General features: G+C 38.9%; 1 protein-coding gene across 1 annotated transcript in view; it reads left to right on the top strand.

Annotated features, from left to right (window-relative positions):
* The window catches only part of LOC126249038 (tyrosine-protein phosphatase 69D), a 388,523-nt gene that overhangs the window by 31,951 nt on the left and 330,663 nt on the right, over window positions 1–25,909 (top strand). Inside the window, exon 4 of the mRNA XM_049950657.1 lies at window positions 16,928–17,063. Coding sequence (XP_049806614.1) covers window positions 16,928–17,063 — 136 coding nt within the window. The remainder of the gene's footprint in view (window positions 1–16,927; window positions 17,064–25,909) is intronic.

Consider the following 25,909-nt stretch of genomic DNA (forward strand, 5'->3'; position numbering starts at 1 on the left):
GTTCCCTCAACAGCTTTTCTGCATCTGAGATGGTATTTTGTACATTCCAAGTGTTCTGAGGCCTACATCAACCTTCACATGTTTCATTAATTGCCGGATCTTTGCTAAAGACTGTGTCAATTTTATGTTTCTTCAGGAGCCGGCTAATCTTCCCAACTATTGAACACAAAACGATAAAAATCAAGTCTTCCTTGTGTCTTCTCCTGCTTTTGCAGTTTAGATGAAACTACTTGTGAAGTTTATCTGTTGTTGTAAAGTTTTTGTAAGTGGCTCAGTTCCCTTGGAAGGTTTTCGGCATCTGAGATGGTTTCAGCTCGATGTCCCAAGGTCCTCGGAACAGACTGTTTGGTGCTGGGTGGTGGTAGTTGGTGGCGTGCAGATACCGATCCGTGTGGATGGACTTACGGTAAATTCTGTGACCGAGACACCCATTGGCTTTTTGGCAGACACGAATGTCCAGGAATGGCAAGGAACCCTCCTTCTCTTCTTACGTCATGAACTTTATGTGGTTGTAGATGTTGTCGTGTTCCATGAATTCTTTGAGCTTTTCATGTCCATGAGACCATATGATGAAGTTACTGTTGACATAGCGAAAATAATAATAATAATAATAATAATAATAATAATAATAATAATAATAATAATAATAATAATAATAATTCCCGTGGAGGCCCGGGAAAAGAATAGGCCTCCGGTATGTTCTGCCAGTCGTAAAAGGCGACGAAAAGAACAAACCACTAATAGGGCTAACCCCCCTTTTAGTGTGATTACTCGGTTCAGGACAGAACTAAAGAAGCCTCGGACAAGCGCCGTCATGGTCGGGGACGACGCTTGAACCCTATGCCCGCCCACAATAGTAACGACACTGCTAGCCAACTAGAAAATGATTCAAATCCAAATAGAGGTGTTTTGCAGGATATGCTTCCTGCAACCACCCTAGAAGGAAAACAAAGACAGAGGATGAGATGGTCAGATGAAGTTAATCGACACCTCATGTTCTGTTATTACCAAGCAACAAACCTAGGAACCAACACAACTGGATACAGATCACAAGTATACACAACATTTATTACCAGATACCCAGAATTAAAATTTTTAACAGAACAACGACTAGCTGATCAGATCCGTGTAATAATCAAAAATAACAGGATACCCCAGTCAGAATTAGAAAACATCAAACAACAAGTACAACAAATACTAGAACAAAATAATGTGCAATCAGAAGAAGAAGAAAATACAGTAATGGACTCAAACATCCCAGAGCAAACAAACAAAGAACAACACACATCAATTAAACAATCAGAGGAAAACGACATCTTAAGACAGCCACCAGAACAAGCACAAATAGAACACGAAGTGACACACATGTTAGATATAGAAGAGAAATTTCAGCTGACATATATAGAATACAAAGACACAAATACAGACATTAGACCATTCTTGCATAGACCACCAAATAACCCACAAGTCGAAACAACAATAACAACTATCAACACAATCATACACAACAAAATAAATGAAAATACAACAATGGAAGAGTTACAACTACTGGTTTATGTAGGAGCACTCACTACAGTAAATATACACACTAGGCAGAGATCAGAACCAACCAACACACAGAAGAAACACACAAAACCAGCATGGCAACACAGGCTACAGATCAGAATAGAAAAACTGAGAAAAGACATCGGACAGCTAACACAATTTATAAGAAATGAAATATCAGACAAAAAACGAAAACGGTTAGGTAAAATCTCACAACAAGAAGCAATAGAGCAATTAGATGAAAAGAAGCAGAAATTACAAGCTTTGGCCAAACGATTTAGAAGATACAAAAAAAGTGAAAATAGAAGGAAACAAAACCAAACATTCAACACAAACCAAAAGAAATTTTACCAGACAATAGATAACACACACATTAAAATAGGCAATCCACCAAACATAACAGACATGGAACACTTCTGGAGCAACATATGGTCAAACCCGGTACAACATAACAGGCATGCACGGTGGATACAAGCAGAAACAGACTCATACAAGATGATACCACAAATGCCTGACGTGATAATTTTGCAACATGAAGTCACCCGAGCAATTAATTCTACGCACAATTGGAAAGCCCCTGGAAATGATAAAATAGCAAATTTCTGGCTAAAGAAGTTCACCTCAACACATTCACATCTAACTAAATTATTTAACAGTTACATTGCAGACCCATACACATTCCCTGATACACTTACACATGGAATAACCTATCTGAAACCTAAAGATCAAGCAGACACAGCAAACCCAGCTAAATATCGTCCCATAACATGCCTACCAACAATCTATAAAATATTAACTTCAGTCATTACACAGAAATTAATGACACATACAACACAGAACAAAATTATAAATGAAGAACAAAAAGGCTGTTGCAAAGGAGCAAGAGGATGTAAAGAGCAACTGATAATAGATACAGAGGTGACATATCAAGCTAAAACCAAACAAAGATCACTACACTACGCATACATTGATTACCAAAAAGCTTTTGATAGTGTACCCCACTCATGGTTACTACAGATACTGGAAATATACAAAGTAGATCCTAAATTGATACAGTTCCTAAACATAGTAATGAAAAACTGGAAAACCACACTTAATATCCAAACAAACTCTAATAATATCACATCACAGCCAATACAGATTAAGCGTGGAATATACCAAGGAGACTCATTAAGTCCTTTCTGGTTCTGCCTTGCTCTGAACCCACTATCCAACATGCTAAATAATACAAATTATGGATACAATATTACTGGAACATACCCACACAAAATCACACATTTGCTATACATGGATGATCTAAAACTACTGGCAGCAACCAATCAACAACTCAACCAATTATTAAAGATAACTGAAGTATTCAGCAATGATATAAATATGGCTTTTGGAACAGACAAATGTAAGAAAAATAGCATAGTCAAGGGAAAACACACTAAACAAGAAGATTACATATTGGTTAACCACAGCGACTGCATAGAAGCGATGGAAAAAACAGATGCCTATAAATATCTAGGATACAGACAAAAAATAGGAATAGATAATACAAATATTAAAGAAGAACTAAAAGAAAAATATAGACAAAGACTAACAAAAATACTGAAAACAGAATTGACAGCAAGAAACAAGACAAAAGCTATAAATACTTATGCCATACCAGTATTGACCTACTCATTTGGAGTAGTGAAATGGAGTAACACAGACCTAGAAGCACTCAATACACTTACACGATCACAATGCCACAAATATAGAATACATCACATACATTCAGCAACAGAAAGATTCACATTAAGCAGAAAGGAAGGAGGAAGGGGATTTATCGACATAAAAAACCTACACTATGGGCAGGTAGACAATTTAAGAAAATTCTTTCTAGAACGAGCAGAAACTAGCAAAATACACAAGGCAATCACTCATATAAATACATCGGCTACACCACTGCAACTTCATAACCACTTCTACAACCCTTTAGATCACATAACATCAACAAATACGAAGAAAGTAAATTGGAAAAAGAAAACACTACATGGCAAGCACCCGTATCATCTAACACAGCCACACATCGATCAAGACGCATCCAACACATGGCTAAGAAAAGGCAATATATACAGTGAGACAGAAGGATTCATGATTGCAATACAGGATCAAACAATAAACACCAGGTATTACAGCAAGCATATTATTAAAGATCCCAATACCACAACAGATAAATGCAGACTTTGTAAACAACAAATAGAAACAGTAGATCACATCACAAGCGGATGTACAATACTAGCAAATACAGAATACCCCAGAAGACATGACAATGTCGCAAAAATAATACATCAACAGCTTGCCTTACAACATAAACTTATAAAACAACACGTTCCTACATACAAGTATGCACCACAAAATGTACTGGAGAATGATGAATACAAATTATACTGGAACAGAACCATTATAACAGATAAAACAACGCCACATAACAAACCTGACATCATACTCACCAATAAAAAGAAGAAATTAACACAATTAATCGAAATATCCATACCCAATACAACAAATATACAAAAGAAAACAGGAGAAAAAATTGAAAAATACATCCAACTGGCTGAGGAAGTCAAAGACATGTGGCATCAGGATAAAGTTGACATCATACCAATTATACTATCAACTACAGGAGTCATACCACACAATATCCACCAATACATCAATGCAATACAGCTACATCCAAACATATATATACAATTACAGAAATCCGTAATTATTGATACATGTTCAATTACCCGAAAGTTCCTAAATGCAATATAACATGTACCGTACAGCAGAAAGGAAGTGACGCTTGATAAAGGTCCGCGTCACTCCATTCTTAACCAGACTTCTAAAAAGTGTGAGAAAGTAATCAAATAATAATAATAATAATAATAATAAAAGTGAAAATAGAAGGAAACAAAACCAAACATTCAACACAAACCAAAAGAAATTTTACCAAACAATAGATAACACACACATAAAAATAGACAATCCACCAAACATAAGAGACATGGAACACTTCTGGAGCAGCATATGGTCAAACCCGGTACAACATAACAGGCATGCACGGTGGATACAAGCAGAAACAGATACATACAAGATGATACCACAAATGCCTGAAGTGATAATTTTGCAACATGAAGTCACCCGAGCAATTAATTCTACGCACAATTGGAAAGCCCCTGGAAATGATAAAATAGCAAATTTCTGGTTAAAGAAGTTCACCTCAACACATTCACATCTAACTAAATTATTTAACAGTTACATTGCAGACCCATACATATTCCCTGATACACTTACACATGGAATAACTTATCTGAAACCTAAAGATCAAGCAGACACAGCAAACCCAGCTAAATATCGCCCCATAACATGCCTACCAACAATCTACAAAATATTAACTTCAGTCATTACACAGAAATTAATGACACATACAACACAGAACAAAATTATAAATGAAGAACAAAAAGGCTGCTGCAAAGGAGCGCGAGGATGTAAGGAGCAACTGATAATAGATGCAGAGGTGACATATCAAGCTAAAACTAAACAAAGGTCTCTACACTACGCATACATTGATTACCAAAAAGCTTTTGATAGTGTACCCCACTCATGGTTACTACAAATATTGGAAATATACAAAGTAGATCCTAAATTGATACAGTTCCTAAACATAGTAATGAAAAACTGGAAAACCACACTTAATATCCAAACAAATTCAGATAATATCACATCACAGCCAATACAGATTAAGCGTGGAATATACCAAGGAGACTCATTAAGTCCTTTCTGGTTCTGCCTTGCTCTGAACCCACTATCCAACATGCTAAATAATACAAATTATGGATACAATATTACTGGAACATACCCACACAAAATCACACATTTGCTATACATGGATGATCTAAAACTACTGGCAGCAACAAATCAACAACTCAACCAATTACTAAAGATAACAGAAGTATTCAGCAATGATATAAGTATGGCGTTTGGAACAGACAAATGTAAGAAAAATAGCATAGTCAAGGGGAAACACACTAAACAAGAAGATTACATATTGGATAACCACAGCGACTGCATAGAAGCGATGGAAAAAACGGATGCCTATAAATATCTAGGATACAGACAAAAAATAGGAATAGATAATACAAATATTAAAGAAGAACTAAAAGAAAAATATAGACAAAGACTAACAAAAATACTGAAAACAGAATTGACAGCAAGAAACAAGACCAAAGCTATAAATACTTATGCCATACCAATATTGACCTACTCATTTGGAGTAGTGAAATGGAGTAACACAGACCTAGAAGCACTCAATACACTTACACGATCACAATGCCATAAATATAGAATACATCACATACATTCAGCAACAGAAAGATTCACATTAAGCAGAAAGGAAGGAGGAAGGGGATTTATCGATATAAAAAACCTACATTATGGACAGGTAGACAATTTAAGAAAATTCTTTATAGAACGAGCAGAAACTAGCAAAATACACAAAGCAATCACTCATATAAATACATCGGCTACACCACTACAATTTCATAACCACCTCTACAACCCGTTAGACCACATAACATCAACAGATACGAAGAAAGTAAATTGGAAAAAGAAAACACTTCATGGCAAGCACCCGTATCATCTAACACAGCCACACATCGATCAAGACGCATCCAACACATGGCTAAGAAAAGGCAATATATACAGTGAGACAGAAGGATTCATGATTGCAATACAGGATCAAACAATAAACACCAGGTATTACAGCAAGCATATTATTAAAGATCCCAATACCACAACAGATAAATGCAGACTTTGTAAACAACAAATAGAAACAGTAGATCACATCACAAGCGGATGTACAATACTAGCAAATACAGAATACCCCAGAAGACATGACAATGTCGCAAAAATAATACATCAACAGCTTGCCTTACAACATAAACTTTTAAAACAACAAGTTCCTACATACAAGTATGCACCACAAAATGTACTGGAGAATGATGAATACAAATTATACTGGAACAGAACCATTATAACAGATAAAACAACGCCACATAACAAACCTGACATCATACTCACCAATAAAAAGAAGAAATTAACACAACTAATCGAAATATCCATACCCAATACAACAAATATACAAAAGAAAACAGGAGAAAAAATTGAAAAATATATCCAACTGGCTGAGGAAGTCAAAGACATGTGGCATCAGGATAAAGTTGACATCATACCAATTATACTATCAACTACAGGAGTCATACCACACAATATCCACCAGTACATCAATGCAATAGAGCTACATCCAAACGTATATATACAACTACAGAAATCAGTAATTATTGATACATGTTCAATTACCCGAAAGTTCCTAAATGCAATATAACACATACCATACAGTTAAAAGGAAGTGACGCCTGATCAAGGTCCGCGTCACTTTTCATTTTTAACCAGACTTAAAAACATCTGAGAAAGTAAAGAATAATAATAATAATAATAATAATAATAATAATAATAATAATAATAATTATACCACACAATATCCACCAATACATCAATGCAATACAGCTACATCCAAACATATATATACAATTACAGAAATCCGTAATTATTGATACATGTTCAATTACCCGAAAGTTCCTAAATGCAATATAACATGTACCGTACAGCAAAAAGGAAGTGACGCTTGATAAAGGTCCGCGTCACTCCATTCTTAACCAGACTTAACGTCTGAGAAAGTAAAGAAATAATAATAATAACTAGGCTTTGCAGGAGCTGTGTCCAAGGCAATGTCCTCAAAATGCTCCACAAAGAGGTTCACGACAAGTGGAGCTAATAGTTCCCCTATCACAAACCTGTCCGTCAGGTTGAAATACTCTCCACCACTTAAAAAACGTGATGATGTCAGTGTATGTTTAAAAAATCCTCAATGGTGTCGTCAAAGAGGTAGGTCAGCAGTTTTATAGAGTCTGTGATGGGCACACATGTGAATTAGGGAACTACATCAAAACTAACCAAAATATCCCCTTCACCAAGGCATAGATGTTTAATTTGATTGATTAAATCCGCCATATTTTGTATAAACATATATATTTTGTATAAACATCCAGCTTGCATCAGCAGGAGAGTGGCCAAATGCGATGGGTGGGCCATTGGCCCCAATTGTAGCAAACCTATTAATGGTGAGCATTTTGAGGACATCATCAAGGACATGGCTCCTGCAAAGCTTAGTTTTTTTTATCGCTACACCAACTATACCTTTCTCATGTGGCCTCATTGACATGAAAAGATCAGAGTTCCTGGAACACATCAGCATTATCCATAGCCACATTAAGTTCAGAACGGAAGTAGAGAATGACAGTTCCTTGCAGTTCCTGCACATTCTTCTCTGCCAAAAACCAAATGGGGACCTCGGCCACAGTGTTGACTGCAAGCCCACTCGCATGGATCGGTATCTGCATGCCTCCTCTACCACCACTCAGCACAGAAATGGTTTGTTCTGAGAACCTTGGTACATCGAGCTGAAATTACCTCAGATGCAAAAAGCCTGTTGAGGGAACTGAGCCACTTACGTAAAGTTTTCACGGAACAGTTACAACAACAGAAACATTTTGCAAGCTGTTTCATTTAAGCTGCAAAAGCAGAAGACCGCTGAAGGAGACACAAAGAAGATGGCATTTTTGCTATTTTGTGGCTCAATAACAGGGGAGATTAGCCAGCTCCTGAAGAAAGAAAATCAATACAGTCTTCAGGCCCCCAGCAAACGTCTGGCAACAAATGTAGCCTGTGAAGGTGATGTAGGGCTCAGAACACATAGGAAATAAAAATGGTTATGGGCAGTTTTATGTTGTATGACTGTCCACACTATTGAATAGCATCACATAGAATGTGAAAGGTATTTCCACCTACGCTATCCCGAAAATTCAGCTGTAGGGTAGTATGCACTGGAAAACAACACTGAATTGCATTTGATGATCCTTCTATTATTAAATGGGCCAACAGCTTCTGGGATATCATAATACATGAAGCAATAGAGATCAAAATATCGGACAACACCCTCAATAAAGACAGTGGTTTGCAGCTGAGTAAGGCTTGATACCCGTGGTCTAGGGGTAGCGTCTTTGATTCTTAATCAAAACGTCTTCGGTCCCGGGTTCGATCCCCGCCACTGCCTAAATTTTGATAAATAATCAGCATTGGCGGCCGAAGACTTCCGGCATAAGAAGTCAGCCTCATTCTGCCAACGGCCTTGTCAAAGAGGGCGGAGGAGTGGATAGAGGTTCAGTGCACTCTCTTGTCCTAGGGGTGGGAAATTGCCCCTAAAGGCGGAAGAATCAGCAATGATCAACGACATGAGGATGCAGAAGGCAATGGAAACCACTGCATTAAAGACACATAATGTGTATCCACAGGACATGTGGCCTGTACTCGAAGAAGTGTCATGATGATCTCTCCATTGGCAAAAGATTCCGGAATAGTCCCCCATTCGGATCTCTGGGAGGGGACTGCCAAGGGGGAGGTTACCATGAGAAAAAGATTGAATAATCAACGAAAGGATAACGTTCTAAGAGTCGGGGCGTGGAATGTCAGAAGCTTGAACGTGGTAGGGAAACTAGAAAATCTGAAAAGGGAAATGCAAAGGCTCAATCTAGATATAGTAGGTGCAGTGAAGTGAAGTGGAAGGAAGACAAGGATTTCTGGTCAGATGAGTATCGGGTAATATCAACAGCAGCAGAAAATGGTATAACAGGTGTAGGATTCGTTATGAATAGGAAGGTAGGGCAGAGGGTGTGTTACTGTGAACAATTCAGTGACCAGGTTGTTCTAATCAGAATCGACAGCAGACCAACACCGACAACGATAGTTCAGGTATACATGCCAACGTTGCAAGCTGAAGATGAACAGATAGAGAAAGTGTATGAGGATATTGAAAGGGTAATGCAGTATGTAAAGGGGGACGAAAATCTAATAGTCATGGGCGACTGGAATGCAGTTGTAGGGGAAGGAGTAGAAGAAAAGTTTACAGGAGAATATGGGCTTGGGACAAGGAATGAAAGAGGAGAAAGACTAACTGAGTTCTGTAACAAGTTTCAGCTAGTAATAGTGAATACCCTGTTCAAGAATCACAAGAGGAGGAGGTATACTTGGAAAAGGCCGGGAGATACGGGAAGATTTCAATTAGATTACATCATGGTCAGACAGAGATTCCGAAATCAGATACTGGACTGTAAGGCGTACCCAGGAGCAGATATAGACTCAGATCACAATATAGTAGTGATGAAGAGTAGGCTGAAGTTCCTGACATTAGTCAGGAAGAATCAATACGCAAAGAAGTGGGATACGGAAGTACTAAGGAATGACGAGATACGTTTGAAGTTCTCTAACGCTATAGATACAGCAATAAGGAATAGCGCAGTAGGCAGTACAGTTGAAGAGTAATGGACATCTCTAAAAAGGGCCATCACAGAAGTTGGGAAGGAAAACATAGGTACAAAGAAGGTAGCTGTGAAGAAACCATGGGTAACAGAAGAAATACTTCAGTTGATTGGTGAAAGGAGAAAGTACAAACGTGTTCCGGGAGAATCAGGAATACAGAAATACAAGTCGCTGAGGAATGAAATAAATAGGAAGTGCAGGGAAGCTAAGATGAAATGGCTGCAGGAAAAATGTGAAGACATCGAATAAGATATGATTGTCGGAAGGACAGACTCAGCATGCAGGAAAGTCAAAACAACCTTTGGTGACATTAAAAGCAACGGTGGTAACATTAAGAGTGCAATGGGAATTCCACTGTTAAATGCAGAGGAGAGAGCAGATAGGTGGAAAGAATACATTGAAAGCCTCTATGAGGGTGAAGATGTGTCTGATGTGATAGAAGAAGAAACAGGAGTCGATTTAGAAAAGATAGGGGATCCAGTATTAGAATCGGAATTTAAAAGAGCTTTGGAGGACTTACGGTCAAATAAGGCAGAGGGGATAGATAACATTCCATCAGAATTTCTAAAATCATTGGGGGAAGTGGCAACAAAACGACTATTCACGTTGGTGTGCAGAATATATGAGTCTGACGACATACCATCTGACTTTCGGAAAAGCATCATCCACACAATTCCGAAGACGGCAGGAGCTGACAAGTGCGAGAATTATCGCACAATCAGCTTAACAACTCATGCATTGAAGCTGCTTACAAGAATAATATACAGAAGAATGGAAAAGAAAATTGAGAATGCGCTAGGTGACGATCAGTTTGGCTTTAGGAGAAGTAAAGGGACGAGAGAGGCAATTCTGACGTTACGGCTAATAATGGAAGCAAGGCTAAAGAAAAATCAAGACACTTTCATAGGATTTTTCGACCTGGAAAAAGCGGTCAACAATATAAAAAAAAGCTGTTCGAGATTCTGAAAAAAGTAGGGGTAAGCTATAGGGAGAGACGGGTCATATACAATATGTACAACAACCAGGAGGGAATAATAAGAGTGGACGATCAAGAACGAAGTGCTCGTATTAAGAAGGGTGTAAGACAAAGCTGTAGCCTTTCGCCCCTACTTCAATCTGTACATTGAGGAAGCAATGATGGAAATAAAAGAAAGGTTCAGGAGTGGAATTAAAATACAAGGTGAAAGGATATCAATGATACGATTCGCTGATGACATTGCTATCCTGAGTGAAAGTGAAGAAGAATTAAATGATCTGCTGATTGGAATGAACAGTCTAATGAGTACACAGTATGGTTTGAGAGTAAATCAGAGAAAGACGAAGGTAGTGAGAAGTAGTAGAAATGAGAACAGCAAGAAACTTAACATCAGGATTGATGGTCACGAAGTCAATGAAGTTAAGGAATTCTGCTACCTAGGCAGTAAAATAACCAATGACAGATGGAGCAAGGAGGACATCAAAAGCAGACTCGCTATGGCAAAAAAGACATTTCTGGCCAAGAGAAGTCTACTAATATCAAATACCAGCCTTAATTTGAGGAAGAAATTTCTGAGGATGTACGTCTGGAGTACAGCATTGTATGGTAGTGAAACATGGACTGTGGGAAAACCGGAACAGAAGAGAATCGAAGCATTTGAGATGTGGTGCTATAGACGAATGTTGAAAATTAGGTGGACTGATAAGGTAAGGAATGAGGAGGTTCTATGCAGAATCTGAGAGGAAAGGAATATGTGGAAAACACTGATAAGGAGAAGGGAAAGGATGATAGGACATCTGCTAAGACATGAGGGAATGACTTCCATGGTACTAGAGGGAGCTGTAGAGGGCAAAAACTCTAGAGGAAGACAGAGATTGGAATACGTCAAGCAAATAATTGAGGACGTAGATTGCAAGTGCTACTCTGAGATGAATAGGTTAGCACAGGAAAGGAATTCGTGGAGGGCCGCATCAAACCAGTCAGTAGACTGAGGGGGGGGGGGGGGGGGGGAAGGCATGGGATCCTATGATTGGGGATTTGAAGCCGGCGCGGTGGTCACTTCACGAAAACATTGCCATATATGGGGTGGGAATTGGCCCAGTGATGTCACTGGCGCCGATGCGGCTATATAAGCACGGCAGTGGAATTCAGATGACTGTCAACCACTTGACAAAGGCAGAGGGGATCTCTGCCGTAAGTTTGTGGACAGTTAACCATTTGACGCGGATTGAAACCCGAGAATATTTTATTCATAGTGTCATCGTCGTCGTAGTCGTCGTCATCATCGTCGTCGTCATCTCAAGTCCGAAGACTCATTGAATGTAGCTCTCTGTGTCTGTCTATTTTGTGTAATCCTCTTCATCTCTGCATAGGTACTGCACTGCAACCTATGTCCATTTGAATGTGTTTACTGTGGTCAAGCCTTGGCTGCCTTCTACCAATTCAATCCCCCCCCCCACCCCCACCCCCACACACACACCCCTCTCCTCTCCTCTCGTCTCCATTCCTCTCCCCTCTTCTCGCCACATTACCAAATTGACATTTCCTTGATTCATTGCCCTTCTTTTGGGTAAGTTGTGCCATATATATATTTTTTTCTCTCTCCAGTCTAATTCAATACCTCTTCATTAGTTATCCTGTCTATCCAGCTCATCTTGAGCATTCTGTTGTAGCTCTGCATATCAGAAGCTGCTAGTTTCTTCTTATCTCTACCATTTTATCGGCCATTTTTCATTCCTCTATAAGGCCGATCTTCAGGCAAATACCTTAAGAAAGTTCGTCGTACCACTTAAATTTATTTTCGTTAGTAACAATGTTTTTCTTCAGATGCATATTTCTTACTATTCCCAGTCCGCATTTTATTTCTACTGTGCTTCAAACAAGAACAGATATTTACCTGTATCCTCAACAGAACTCACGTACTACTTATAGTGCCTTATTTCCTAATCGAATTCTCTCTGTGTTGCCTGATTTGATTACATTCCATTACTGTCATTATTTTTGTTGATGTTCATCATATAAACTCCTTTCAAGGCACTATCTACGAAGTTCTACTGTTCAAAATGCTTTACTATCTCTGATAAAATTACAAATTATCAGCAAACCCCAAAGTTTTTCTTCTACCTGAACTTGAATTTACACATTGAATAAAACTGCAGAAAGGCTACAACTGTACCTCACTCACTTCTCAACTATTGCTTTCGTTTCATGTTCTTCAACTCTTACACGTACACTGTTGTTTCTGTACAGGATGTAGATAACCTTTCACTCCCAATATTTTATCTCTGCTACCTTCAAAGTTTGGGAGCACATATCCTAGTCAACATAGTAAAAAGATACCACTAAATCTACAAGTGCTATTAATATAAGCTTGCCGTTTCTATATTTTAAGGTAAGACATCAGATCACCACTACCTCGAGTGTTTCATCATTTGACCTGACACCAAACTGATCTAATGATCTCCACCAGGTTGATTCTTCCTGGTCTTCTGTAAACAATTCATGTCAGCATTTTGCAACCATGGCTGATTAAACTGACGTTTTGTTAATATTTCCACATGGCATCACCTGCCTTTTTTGGAAATTGAATTATGAATTAGTATCAGACGTCAATCAAAACGTAATGTGGAATACTTGGGCCTTGTATGTTCTTCCAAGGGTATCAGTAAGTCTGAGAGAATATTGTTTGTTTCATGGGCCTTACTTCAATGTAGATCATACATATTTCTGTGCTCTGTCAAATTATTTTTGCAGTATATCATTTCCCATCTCATCATCACCTGCCACCTCTTCCCTTTCCATATCATCATCTTCAAGGCCATTTCTTTTTTAATAGCCCTTCTGTGTATTCTTATCACCTTCCAGCCATCCTATCTTTGCTTAGTGCTGGCTTGTCATCTCAGCTCTTGATATTCATGCTGCTGCTTCTCTTTTCTCCAGCAGTTTCTGTAGTTCTTGTACAGGTAGTAAGTATTAGCAATGATTAAATTGTTTTCAGTACAAAATTCTACCATACAGCTTCCCCTGTCCCCCTCCCCCCCCCCTCCCAACCCTCCCTGGTGTCTATCTTGGCTATGATAATGTATTCACTATCTGTTCACAGGCGTCAGTCACATTCCTGTTTTCTTATTAGACCTGCATTACACATGTTTGAATTTGTATTGTAATTCTTTACTCACCTGACCAGTAGTCTGTCATCCAGCCACTACACTTCCCTTATTCACATTGTAACTAACTTAAACCCATCTATTTATTTTTATAAATTTTCTAACATACCTACCAAATTAAGGAATCTAACATTCCACTCAGATCCATAAAATGCCAGTTTGTTTTTTCTGACCGCATCATCCTGAGCAGTCCCCACGCCTGGAGATCCAATTTAGGGACAATTTTACCTCCAAAGTATTTTATCCAAGAGGATGCCATCTTAAACCATACAAGAACTGCATACCCTCAGAAAACATAACAGCTGTAGTTTTCTTTCAGATGTCCACAGTACCAAACTAACGAGCATATTTGTCAAGGTCATGTCAGTTAATTATCCAGACTGTTGGTCCTATAACTAGTGAAAATGCTGCTGTCCATCTTCAGAAACCATGATTTAGTCTTGTCTTTCCACAGATTCCTACAGAATGTGGTTTCACAGATGTATGGTATTTCTGTCTGGATTGTTAAAGAATGCTGGCCATTCCACTGCGGCAAGTTTGTAGCAGTAGTAGTAGTAGTAGTAGTAGTAATAGTAATGATATAATAATGATGATGGTGATAACAACAACAACAACAACAACAACAACAAGCTTCTCACGATGTTACAATATGATGAGAAGTGAACAGGGCATGGGCCATTGTTTTTTGTGTTAATTTGAGAGAGAATATTTTACACGTACAGTCAGCAGTAGGCAAATGATGGAACATTTATGGATAGTTGGCTACTGAAAGTTCATGTTATTAAAAGTGAAACTGCAAGGTCAACCTTAGAAAATAAATGAAGCTCAAATTTGTGAAGAGAAACACTGTGTAAAAATTGCAGATTCAGCAGAATATTTCACCTAAAAATATTCTATACAGCTCGATGCTTTGATACATGGTGCCATACAGAGAAAAAATTGCCAGTTTCTGACATTTTCAAAATGATGTAAGTCTTCATATTAGCAAGATAGTATTGTCATTGCCCAAAGAAAATAGGATATGGTTGTGAGACAATGTTGTGTGTTTTAAAGGCTACCAAGGGCTACTTTGATGGCATCACCGCTGTGGCTACTAAAAGAACATATTGGATACCAACTTTTTTTAAATGTATTATGTGCAAAGTCTTTGTCACTGTGAGGATGGGCCATAGTGATTTCTTGATGCAAAGTTTGCACCAGCTTCCAGACACCTCTGCATTCCTCAGAAATCCCACACTAAAGCTCAGTACAGTATTTTAAATCTATTGGGCAATCCCAAAACTTTTCGTCTGATAGTGTATATGGCATTTTCTAGTTAAAAAATTCATTTTGTAACCTTACCAGTGCGTTCTGTAATCTTCACAAATATTTAATAAAAATACAAAGACTAATGGGACATTGTAAATGTATAATTATACACTCATAGGAAAAAAAGGGACCATGAAGGAATTACCCGACTAAGATGGAGATCAGTAGATGTGGTGTACATGTACAGAGGAACAAATAATTAAAATTTTAGAAAAATTGGACAGTTTATTCAAGAGAAGGTGGTTCACAAATTGAGCAAGTCAATAACACATTGGTCAACTCATGACCCATATGCAAGCAGTTATTCATCATGACATTGATTGATAGAGCTGTTGAAGTCCTCTTGAGGATATCATGCCAAATTTTGTCCAGTTGGTGTGTTAGATCATAAAAATCCCGAGCTGGTTGGAGGGCTGTGCCCACGATGCTCCAATCGTTCTCCGTTGGGATAAGATCCAGCGAGCTTGCTGGCCCCATCACTGGCTGGGGCATCTCCAGACTTGTCTTCACTGCCAGTCATGGATCAGTTCAAAGCGGGACTCATCGCTGAAAACGATTCTACCCAGTCAATGAAATTACAGACCAAAGACATGTCCGGAGACACCCCAGACAGTTGTGTGATAACCTGACTGTCACCTACAATACATCTCAACACCCAGAAGTGATAGTGTGGGGGTGGTATCTCTTTTTGTAGCAGGACCCCTTTGGTTGTCATCCAGGGCACTCTTACAAAACAGTGGTACGTCGATGATATTCTACGCCTCGTTTTGTTACTCTTCATGGAAAGCCATCCTGGGCTCACATTTCACCAAGATGATGCCCGCCTGCACACAGCAAGAGTTTCTACTGCTTGTCTTCATGCTTGGCAAATCCTACATTGACCAGCAAGGTCGCTGGATCTCTAACTTAATTGAGAATATTTGGAGTATTATAGGCAGGGTCCTCCAACTGGCTTGGGATTTTGGTCATCTGATGTGCCAATTGGACAGCGTTTGGTACAATATCCATCAGGAGGATATCCAGCAGCTCTGTCAATCAATGCCAAGCTGAATAACTGCTTGCATGTTACTTACTGACTTACTGAATTTGTGAACTCTTTCTCTTGCACAAGTCATCCAATTCTTCTGAAATTGTAATTACTTGTTGTTCTGTACATATACATGACATCTACCAATTTCTGTCCCATTTGGATAATTCCTTCATGGTGCATGGTTTTTTATTGCAAAACTTTCTATTTAATAACTTAAAAACAGTAAAATGTCACCATGTTTTACACCCGAGTCTTTCAGTTACCAGCAAAGTGAAAGGAATGAGACATCACTGAGACCTGAACTGGGGCAAAAATTCATTTTTGTTATTTCTCTTTCATGTTTACTGTGAATACAGAAAGATCTTTCTAGTAACTTGAAATTTACTCAACAGTTTGCTGCAATTTTGTAGGTGATGGTATTGTTCCTTACTAATTCTTTCACTTTTATGATTCCAGTGCCCGTTGTAGTTTTTCCTGGAGGATCGGGACGTATTAATGTGACTAGTTCAGGGAATGTATCGTGCATTTTCTGTGGCTATCCTATGACCGATGTCAGATGGTTCAGAATGGATGAAACATCATATGCTGAAATGTGAGTTGTTGCTCTTTCATTTACAAAAGTTTATCAGTTTTGTGTGTAGAAAGTTATATTTCTGATATAGGGCAACTGTGTACAAACCTATTGAATCCAAATAAGAGAGATGATAGAATGATCTTAACATAATACTGTCGAGACATCTAGCAGTGTAACACCGTGATGAATATCATGAAAGAGGTAATAAAATTCCTGTATCTCTTATTACATGCAGAGAGTCAGTCATTCAAAAAAAAGTAAGTCCAGAGAAGTTTTCAAGCAGGTATAATTCTAATTAGAAGAGTGTCCTTTTTTTTTTTTAGTCGATAGTAACTTTAGACTGTGGTGGATCCACCACTGATGCCAATGGGATATGGCCGGAGTACTGGATGGTAAACTGTTCACGCACGCCAGAATTAGAGGTGAATGATTTTAGATAATGGGAAAGAATTTCCAGCAATAGATACCCTTCAAATTACTCTAGTCACATAGATTTCAAATAGTAGTGTATGGTGTATACTTAACTATAACCACATCCGCGTCAGCAACTTTGAATGTCCATATTACTCAGCTGCTGGTGTTAACACTCACTCTTATTGGTAACATTTTCTTTGTGTTTTACATTTTAAAATGACTTTTCTATGCAGGGGAATGAACCATTGAATGAAACTTGTGGTCAGGAAATTCTAGAACCCTCACCTTTTACAGAGAACATTTTTAGTTGTGTTGCACCTTGAACTACACATGTTTAGCCTTTGATTTCCTATCTAAAAATATTAATTTTGAGCTCTTAACTTCTGTTCATTTTTACCAAAGTTGTTGTGGTAACCTCGGTATTAGAATTATATTTTGTGATATCCATGCAGTTTAGTAGGTTTGGAATCTTGATGTGAAGACAGTAGTGCCTCTTCCAGATAAAAAAATCACTGCTTCCAGGTTGCTATAGATTATTCATTTTTCCTTGTATGCCATAATATTTAAGACTCTATTAAGTTATAGTACAGTTACACGTATGCAGGCACAATCACTAAGAGTGCTGACAGTCCGTTTTAACATATAAATTTCCTTAATGTAACTGTTTTAAAGTGTAGCTGCCCCCTACCCCTTCCCTCCATATGCTGTGCTTCCAGTGAACTTAATTCACAGGCTTCCTCTCAAATTATATAAACATCATTTGAGCTGCTGTGCATAATGACTGATTCGGCCATGAGAAACAGTACATGTGGATTCGCGATGTTGGAAGTCCCAGCAACCACTGACAAAGTTAATGTTGAATCAACAACAACAGCAAAAGTTATGACAAAAGATCGTGTTGAGAAAATTCTGATGCTACATAAATTCACTAAGTGGATCGAACAAAGGCTTCTGTTCAGTCACTTGTTGACCAGTCCGGTGTGGCAGTAGAAGACAGCAGAAAAAAAAACTGGCATTTTAAATTTCACGTTTAAATAATCATGGACACAGGAGAATCGTACAGACGTTCCATCGTTTGACCATTGCACAGACTCCATTATGGAGAGGAGGGCATAGAAATAGGTATTCCTGGAGTTGAGAAGCAGCTGAAGGAGTCGAAAACAAGTAAGTCACCAGGTCTGGACAGAATCCCAATTTGGTTTTACAGAGTACTCTTCAGCATTGGCTCCTTACTTAGTTTGCATTTATCACAAATCTTACACCCAGCACAAAGTTCCAAGCAACTAGAAAAAAGTGCAGATGAATCTTGTGCATAAGAAGGGCAAATGTGAATGGACCTGCAGAATTACAGGCAAGTATCCTTGCTGTCAGTTTACTGCAGAATTCTGGAGAATATTCTAAGTTGGAAAATAATACGAGGGTTGGAACTTTAATAGTGGCAACTATTTATTTACAGCTCGTACAAAATAGATATGTGTTTCAAAGTTTTACTGACCTTCAAAGTAGTCACCAGCATTGTGTATATCCCGTTGCCAGCGATGTGGAAGTCGTAGGATACTCTTAGCAGTGCTAGTTGTGTTGACAGTTCGAGCGGTGCAGTCTATTGCTCGACGAATTTGTAGCAGTTCTGAAGCGAATACCATGAAGTGTTTCCTTCAGTTTAGAAATCGAGTTGAACTCACGAGGGCTTAAGTCAGGGGAGTGCAATAGGTGGTATAGCACTTAGCAGCCCCAACAGTCAAACAAATCAGTAACAGCTTGCACTGGACATGCTTGAACGTTGTCTTGCAAAATGATGTTCAGGTGCTGCAGAAAGTGTCTCTATGCTGTTCATTTTTGGAACACAACCTATAACCAGCTTAGAGATGGAAGTGATGACACCTTCTGCAGGACCTGACCATCGTTTTGCAGGACAATGCTCAAGTACGTACAGTGCAAGCTGTTACTGATTTGTTTGACTGATGGGGCTGCTAAGTGCTATACCGCCTACTGCACTCCCCTGACTTAAGCCCTCGTGAGTTCAACTCGATTTCTAAACTGAGGGAAACACTTCTCGGCATTCGCTCCAGAACTGCTACAAATTTGTTGGGCCATAGACAGCACCGCTCATTCTGTCAACACAACTGGCACTGCTAAGAGTATCCTAAGACTTCCACATTGCTGGCAACGGGTTCTACACAATGCTGGTGACTACTTTGAAGGTCAGTAAAACTTTGAACATGTATCTATTTTGTAAAAGCTGTAAATAAATAGTTACCACTATTAAAGTTCCAATCCTCATAAACTTCCTTTAGACAGAAAAGCTTCTGTCAGCTGTTAGTTCATATCTGTAGATTTCCGGAAAACATTTGACACTGCAGGATGTTAACAAAAGGTCTGAGCATATGGTATAGGTTCTCAGATATGTGAATGGTTCGAAGACTTCTTAATTAATACAACCCAGTATGTTGCCCTGGATGGAAAGTGCCCTAGGGAAGTGTAGCAGGACTGATGTTGTTCTCTATAAACAATATGACAGATAGGGTTGTGGTGGGCAACTATTTGCTGATGACACTTACGTGTACAGTACAGCATCATCATTGTGTAACTTTAGGAGGCTGCAGCATGACTTAGACAGAAATTCTATTTCGTGTGATGAATGGAGAACAGTGTTAGTTGTTACAGATGAGTAGGAAAAACAATTCTTTACTGTTCGAATATAACATTAGTGGTGTGATGCTTAGCATGGTCACATCGATTAAATATCTAGGAGAAATGTTTCAAAGCTATATTAGATGGAACGAGCACAAAAGACAGTAACAGGGAAGGTGATTGATATATTGGGAGAATTTTAGGAAAGTGAAGCTCATCTATAAAGGAGACTGTGTATAAAATCTTTGCATAACCCATTCTACACTGGACTCACATTCGGGAGGATGACGGCTCAATCTCATGTCTGGCCATCCTGATTTAGGTTTTCCCTGATTTCCCTAAATCGCTCCAGGCAAATGCCGGGATGGTTCCTTTGAAAGGGCACGGCCGACTTCTTTCCCCGCCCTTCCTTAATCCGATGAGACGGATGACTTGGCTGTCTGGTCCCCTCCCCCCAAAACAATCCAAGCCATAACCCATTCTTGAGTACTGCTCCATGTTTGGGCTTCCCATCAGGTTGGATTAAAGGAAGTCATGAAAGGCATTCAGAGATATGAGAATAGGTTTGGTACTGGTAGGATCGATTTCAGCACACAAGTATTACGGAAATGAAACTTCCTGGCAGATTAAAACTGTGTGCCAGACCAAGACTCAAACTCGGGACCTTTGCCTTTCACAGGCAAGTGCTCTACCATCTGAGCTACCCAAGCACGACTCACACCTTGTCTTCACAGCTTTACTTCTGCCAGTATCTCGTCTCCTACCTTCCAAACTTCACAGAAGCTCTCCTGCAAACCTTGCAGAACTAGCACTCCTGGAAGAAAGGATACATATGTCTCTGCAATATCCTTTCTTCCAGGAGTGCTAGTTCTGCAAGGTTCACAGGAGAGCTTCTGTGAAGTTTGGAAGGTAGGAGACGAGATACTGGCAGAAGTAAAGCTATGAGGATGGGGTGTGAGTTGTGCTTGGGTAGATCAGATGGTAGAGCATTTGCCGCGAAAGGCAAAAGTCCCGAGTTCGAGTCTCGGTCCGGCACACGGTTTTAATCTGCCAGGAAGTTTCATATCAGCACACACTTTGCTGCAGAGTGAAAATATCAGTACGGAAATGCTCTGTAAACTCAAATGGGAATCCCTGGAGGGAACATGGCATTCTTTCAAGAAACACTATTTAGAGAGCCGGCATTTGCAACTGAATGCAGAACAGTTATACTACCACCAACATAAATATCCCACAAGGATCACAGAGACAAAATAAGAGGATCAATTTCAGCACTCAAGTATTACGGAAATGAAACTTCCTGGCAGACTAAAACTGTGTGCCAGGCTGAGACTCGAACTCACATGGAGGCATATGGCTGATCATTTTTCCCTTGCTCTATTTGCAAGTGAAAGAGGAAAGGGAATGACTAACAGTACTACAAGGTCCCTCCACCATGCACTGTTGTATGTGGTGTTCAAAAAGTTTCTCCGCAGTGCCATATGATTGTTAGCCGCGTGTGCCATATGGTTGTTTGCCTGCCTGGGTTACTTCCCTTCAAGTGGACTCTCTCAACATTCCACTGTTTCGTTTATCTCTGCCTGCATCAGTAGTATCATTGGTGTGTGTCATTACATGTTGACGTGAATATTTAAGTTTAGTTCCTTTGTTAGTTTGTTTCGTTTTTGTCACTGTTAAAATGCTAACTATTGAAGAACATGCGTTTTTAGTCGAACAAGTGTTCAAAGCTGGAGGTAAATACACAGTTTCAGTTCGTCAAACATTTAATTCAGTTTTCCCGAAAACAACACTCCCACACCGCGATACTGTGCGAGATTTGATTAACAAATTTCAAATTACGGGTTCATTGACAGGTGCACCAAGAAGTGGTCATCCTATCATTTTGTCTGAGGATAAACTACTCAATATTTTCGATAAAATGTCCACGAATCTGAACAAGTCAGTAACGAAACTGACCCAGGAAATTGATGTTAGTGTCGGAACGGCCCACACAGCTGTAAGGAAAAAATTTGAACTTTTCTCATACAAAGTGACAGTCGTGCAAGAACTGAAAAATACTGATCATGGCAAGAGACTGCATTATTATCAATGGTTCAGAAATTTCATTCAACAAAATGGAAGGGATATTCTTAATGAAACGTTTTTCCACTGATGAGTAGTAGTTTCATTTATCCGGGTACATGAACTCGAAAAATTCTCGTATGTGGAGTACTGTAAATCCATTGTGTATTCGTGAGGAACCACTTCATTCTGTGAAAACAGGAGTTTGGATTGCAATTTCTAGATGTCGGATTGTGGGTCCCATATTTTTCAATGAAACAATAAATGCACAACAATACTGCAGTGATATTCTGTACCCATTCATAGGAGAACTTGTGTTACATGAAATAATGAACGATTATTGTCAGCAAGATTGGGCAACCACATATACAGCTCACATTTCAATGTCACTGCTTGCTGATGTTTTTTGTGATCGCATAATTTCACAGGGACTTTGGCCTCCATGATTGCCTGACCTAACACCACCTGCCTTTTTCTTCTGGGGTGCAGCAAAATTAACTGTCTATAAAAACCATCCAAAATCCATCGATGAATTGAAAACTGCAATATCCACTTTCACTGCTTCTGTTACAGAAGAAATGTTACAGCTTGTGTTTGGAAACATGATTAGACGAATTGATTTGTGTATTCAACAAAGGGGGGGGGGGGACATTTTCAACATTTAATGTGAAAATCTGTAAGTAAAAATGAATATTCAATAAATTAATAACTTGTATTTCACCGAGTTTCATTTTGGTATATCCACTGCAGCATACGGCACACGCGGTTAACAATCATACAGCACTGCAGAGAGACTTTTTGAACACTCCATATATTCTTTGCAAAGTATGTACGCAGATCTAGATGCTCATACTACATTAAGAGTTTGTGTTTCATGATATGATACGAATTGTAAAATTATGGTGGGTCTGAATGACTGGCAAATGTTTACTTTCAGAAGGCAATAGTCCACAACTGCCACTCGATACATAACATTATAAGCCTACCAGTAACGTCTACATTTATATTCGTAAACCACTTTGAAGTGCATGGCAGATGGTATCTCCTATTGTTCCAGTTACTGGGCTTTCTTCCCATTCCATTCACATATGGAGCACGGGAAGAATCTACATCTACATCTACATGTATACTCTTCAAATCACACTTAAGTGTCTGGCAGAGGGTTCATCGAACCACATACACAATAATTCTCTATTATTCCAATCTCAAGCAGTGCACAGAAAAAATGAACACCTATATCTTTCTGTGCCAGCTCTGATTTCCCTTATTTTATTATGATGATTGTTTCGCCCCACATAGGTCAGTGTCAACAAAATATTTCCATATTTGGAGGAGAAAGTTGGTGATTGAAATTTCATGAGAAGATTCTGCCGCAATGAAAAATGCTTCCGTTTTAATGGTTTCCACCCAAAATCCTGCATCATGTCAGTGACACTCTCTCCCCTATTTCGCGATAATACAAAATGTGCTGCTCTTTGAACTTTTTTGGTATACTATGTTAATCCTATCAGGTAAGGATCCCAGACCAGACAGCAGTACTCCAAAAGAGAATAGATAAGTAGAGTGTAGGCAGTCTCTTTAGTACATCTGTTATACTTTCTAAGTATTCAGCCATTAAAAGTCAGTCTCTGGTTTGTCTTCCTCACATTTTCTATGCATTCTTTCCAATTTAAATTGTTTGTAATTGTAATTCCTAGGTATTTAGTTGAATTTACGGCATTTCAATTTGGCTGATTTATCATGTAACCGAAGTTTAACTGATTCCTTTTAGCACTGATGTGGATGACCTCACCTTCTTCATTATTTACAGTCAATTTGCAATTTTTGTGCAATGCAGATAGCTTTTCTAATTTGTTTTGCAATTTGTCTTGATCTCCTGATGACTTTTCTAGATGATAAACGACAACATCATCTGCAAACAACCTTAGATGGCTGCTCAGATTGTCTCCTAAATCATTTATATAGATAAGGAACAGCAGATGGCCTATAGCACTATCTTGGGGAACGCCAGAAATCACTTCTGTGTACTCGGTGACGTTCCATCAGTTACTACGAACTATGAGCTCTCTGATAGGAAAGCAAGAATCCAATCTCATAACTGATACGATATTCCATAAGCGAGCAATTTCACTAAAAGCCGCGTGTGTGGTACAGTGTCATCAGTCTTTAGAGAATCTAGAAATACAGAATCAATTTGAAATCCCTTGTCAGTAGCACTTGACTGTGTGTCAATAGACAGTTCTTTTTTAGTTAATTCATAATGTTATAACACAATATGTGTTCTAAAATTAATGATACGGGCCTGTAATTTAGCAGATTACTCCTACTGCCTTTCTTGAATATTGATGTAACCTGTGCAACTTTCCAGTCTTTGGGTACTGATCTTTTGCCGAGTGAATGGTTGTATGTTATTGTTAAGTATGGAGCGATTGCATCAGCATACTCTGAAAGAAACCTAATTGGTAAACAGTCTGCACCAGAAGACTTGCTTTTCTTAAGTAACTTAAGTTGCTTCACTACTCTGACGATATCTACTGTTATTCATTTTGTCAGCTGTTCTTGATTCGAATTCTGGAATATTTACTTCATCTTTGCTGAAGGAATTTCGAAAGGCTGTGTTTAGTAACTCTGCTTTCGCAGCACTGTTGTCGATAGTGTTTCCATTGCTATCATGCAGAGAAGGTATTGACTGTGTCTTGCCCCTAGAACCCTTTACATGCGGCCAGAATCTCCTTGGATTTCTGCCAGGTTTTGAGACAAAGTTTAATTGTGGAAACTATTATATGCATCTTGCATTGATGTCCATGCTAAATTTTGAGCTTCAGTATAAGATTGCCAATCTTTGATATTTTGTATTCATTTAAATTTGGCATGCTTTCTTCATTGTTTCTGCAACAGTGTTCTGACCTGTTTTGTGTACCAATGGGGATCAGCTCTGCCATGTGTTAATTTATTGAGTATAAATATCTCAATTGCTGTTGATACTGTTAAGAATGATTGTTTAAATGCCTGTGTGTGTGCTGTAACACAATCCAAGTGTGAACAATATGTAGGGAGTTGCAATACATTCCTATAGTATTCATTACAGCTGATTCTTGAAACTTCATAAGCAGGCTTTCTCAGGTAGTTCACGTCTTACCTTTTAGAGCCCGCTAGTTTCTTCAGCATCTCTGTGATATGGGGCGAACAAACCTGTGATCTCCATGCTGCCCTTCTCTGTATATGTTAGTACTGGGACTACAGGGTTTCTACGCCAAGTACCGTTATCGAAGATGGCGACGATGATGTCATCCAAGATGGCAGCCATGACGTCAGCTGATTACGCAAGTACGGTCATCCAAGATGGTGGGAAGTTTGAACTTTGGCAGGAAAGTGCCACACCCCCCTCATCCAGAAAAATGGCGGGAAGTTCAAATTCCAAGAGGATAATGCACCACACCCCGGTTATCTCTACTAAGCAAAGAAAATCGCGGGTGGATAAGTCACTTGGCCTACCTCCACTAACTTGTCACCCGACCATCACCTCCTCCTACGAACTGGCGCCATGTTCAAATTCCAAGAGGATAATGCACCATACCCTGGTTATCTGTACTAAGTGAACAAAAACATGAGAAGATAGATCACTTGGCCTACCTCCACTAATTTAAGTCATCCGACCGCCACCTCCTACGAACTGGCGCCAAGTTCGAATTTTGGTGGTAAACAAAGGTCAATTCACGTATCTCTACTAAGATAAGAAAATTGTAGAAGAAAGCACA

Source organism: Schistocerca nitens, chromosome 3 (assembly GCF_023898315.1).
Source record: "Schistocerca nitens isolate TAMUIC-IGC-003100 chromosome 3, iqSchNite1.1, whole genome shotgun sequence".
NCBI lineage: Eukaryota > Metazoa > Arthropoda > Insecta > Orthoptera > Acrididae > Schistocerca > Schistocerca nitens.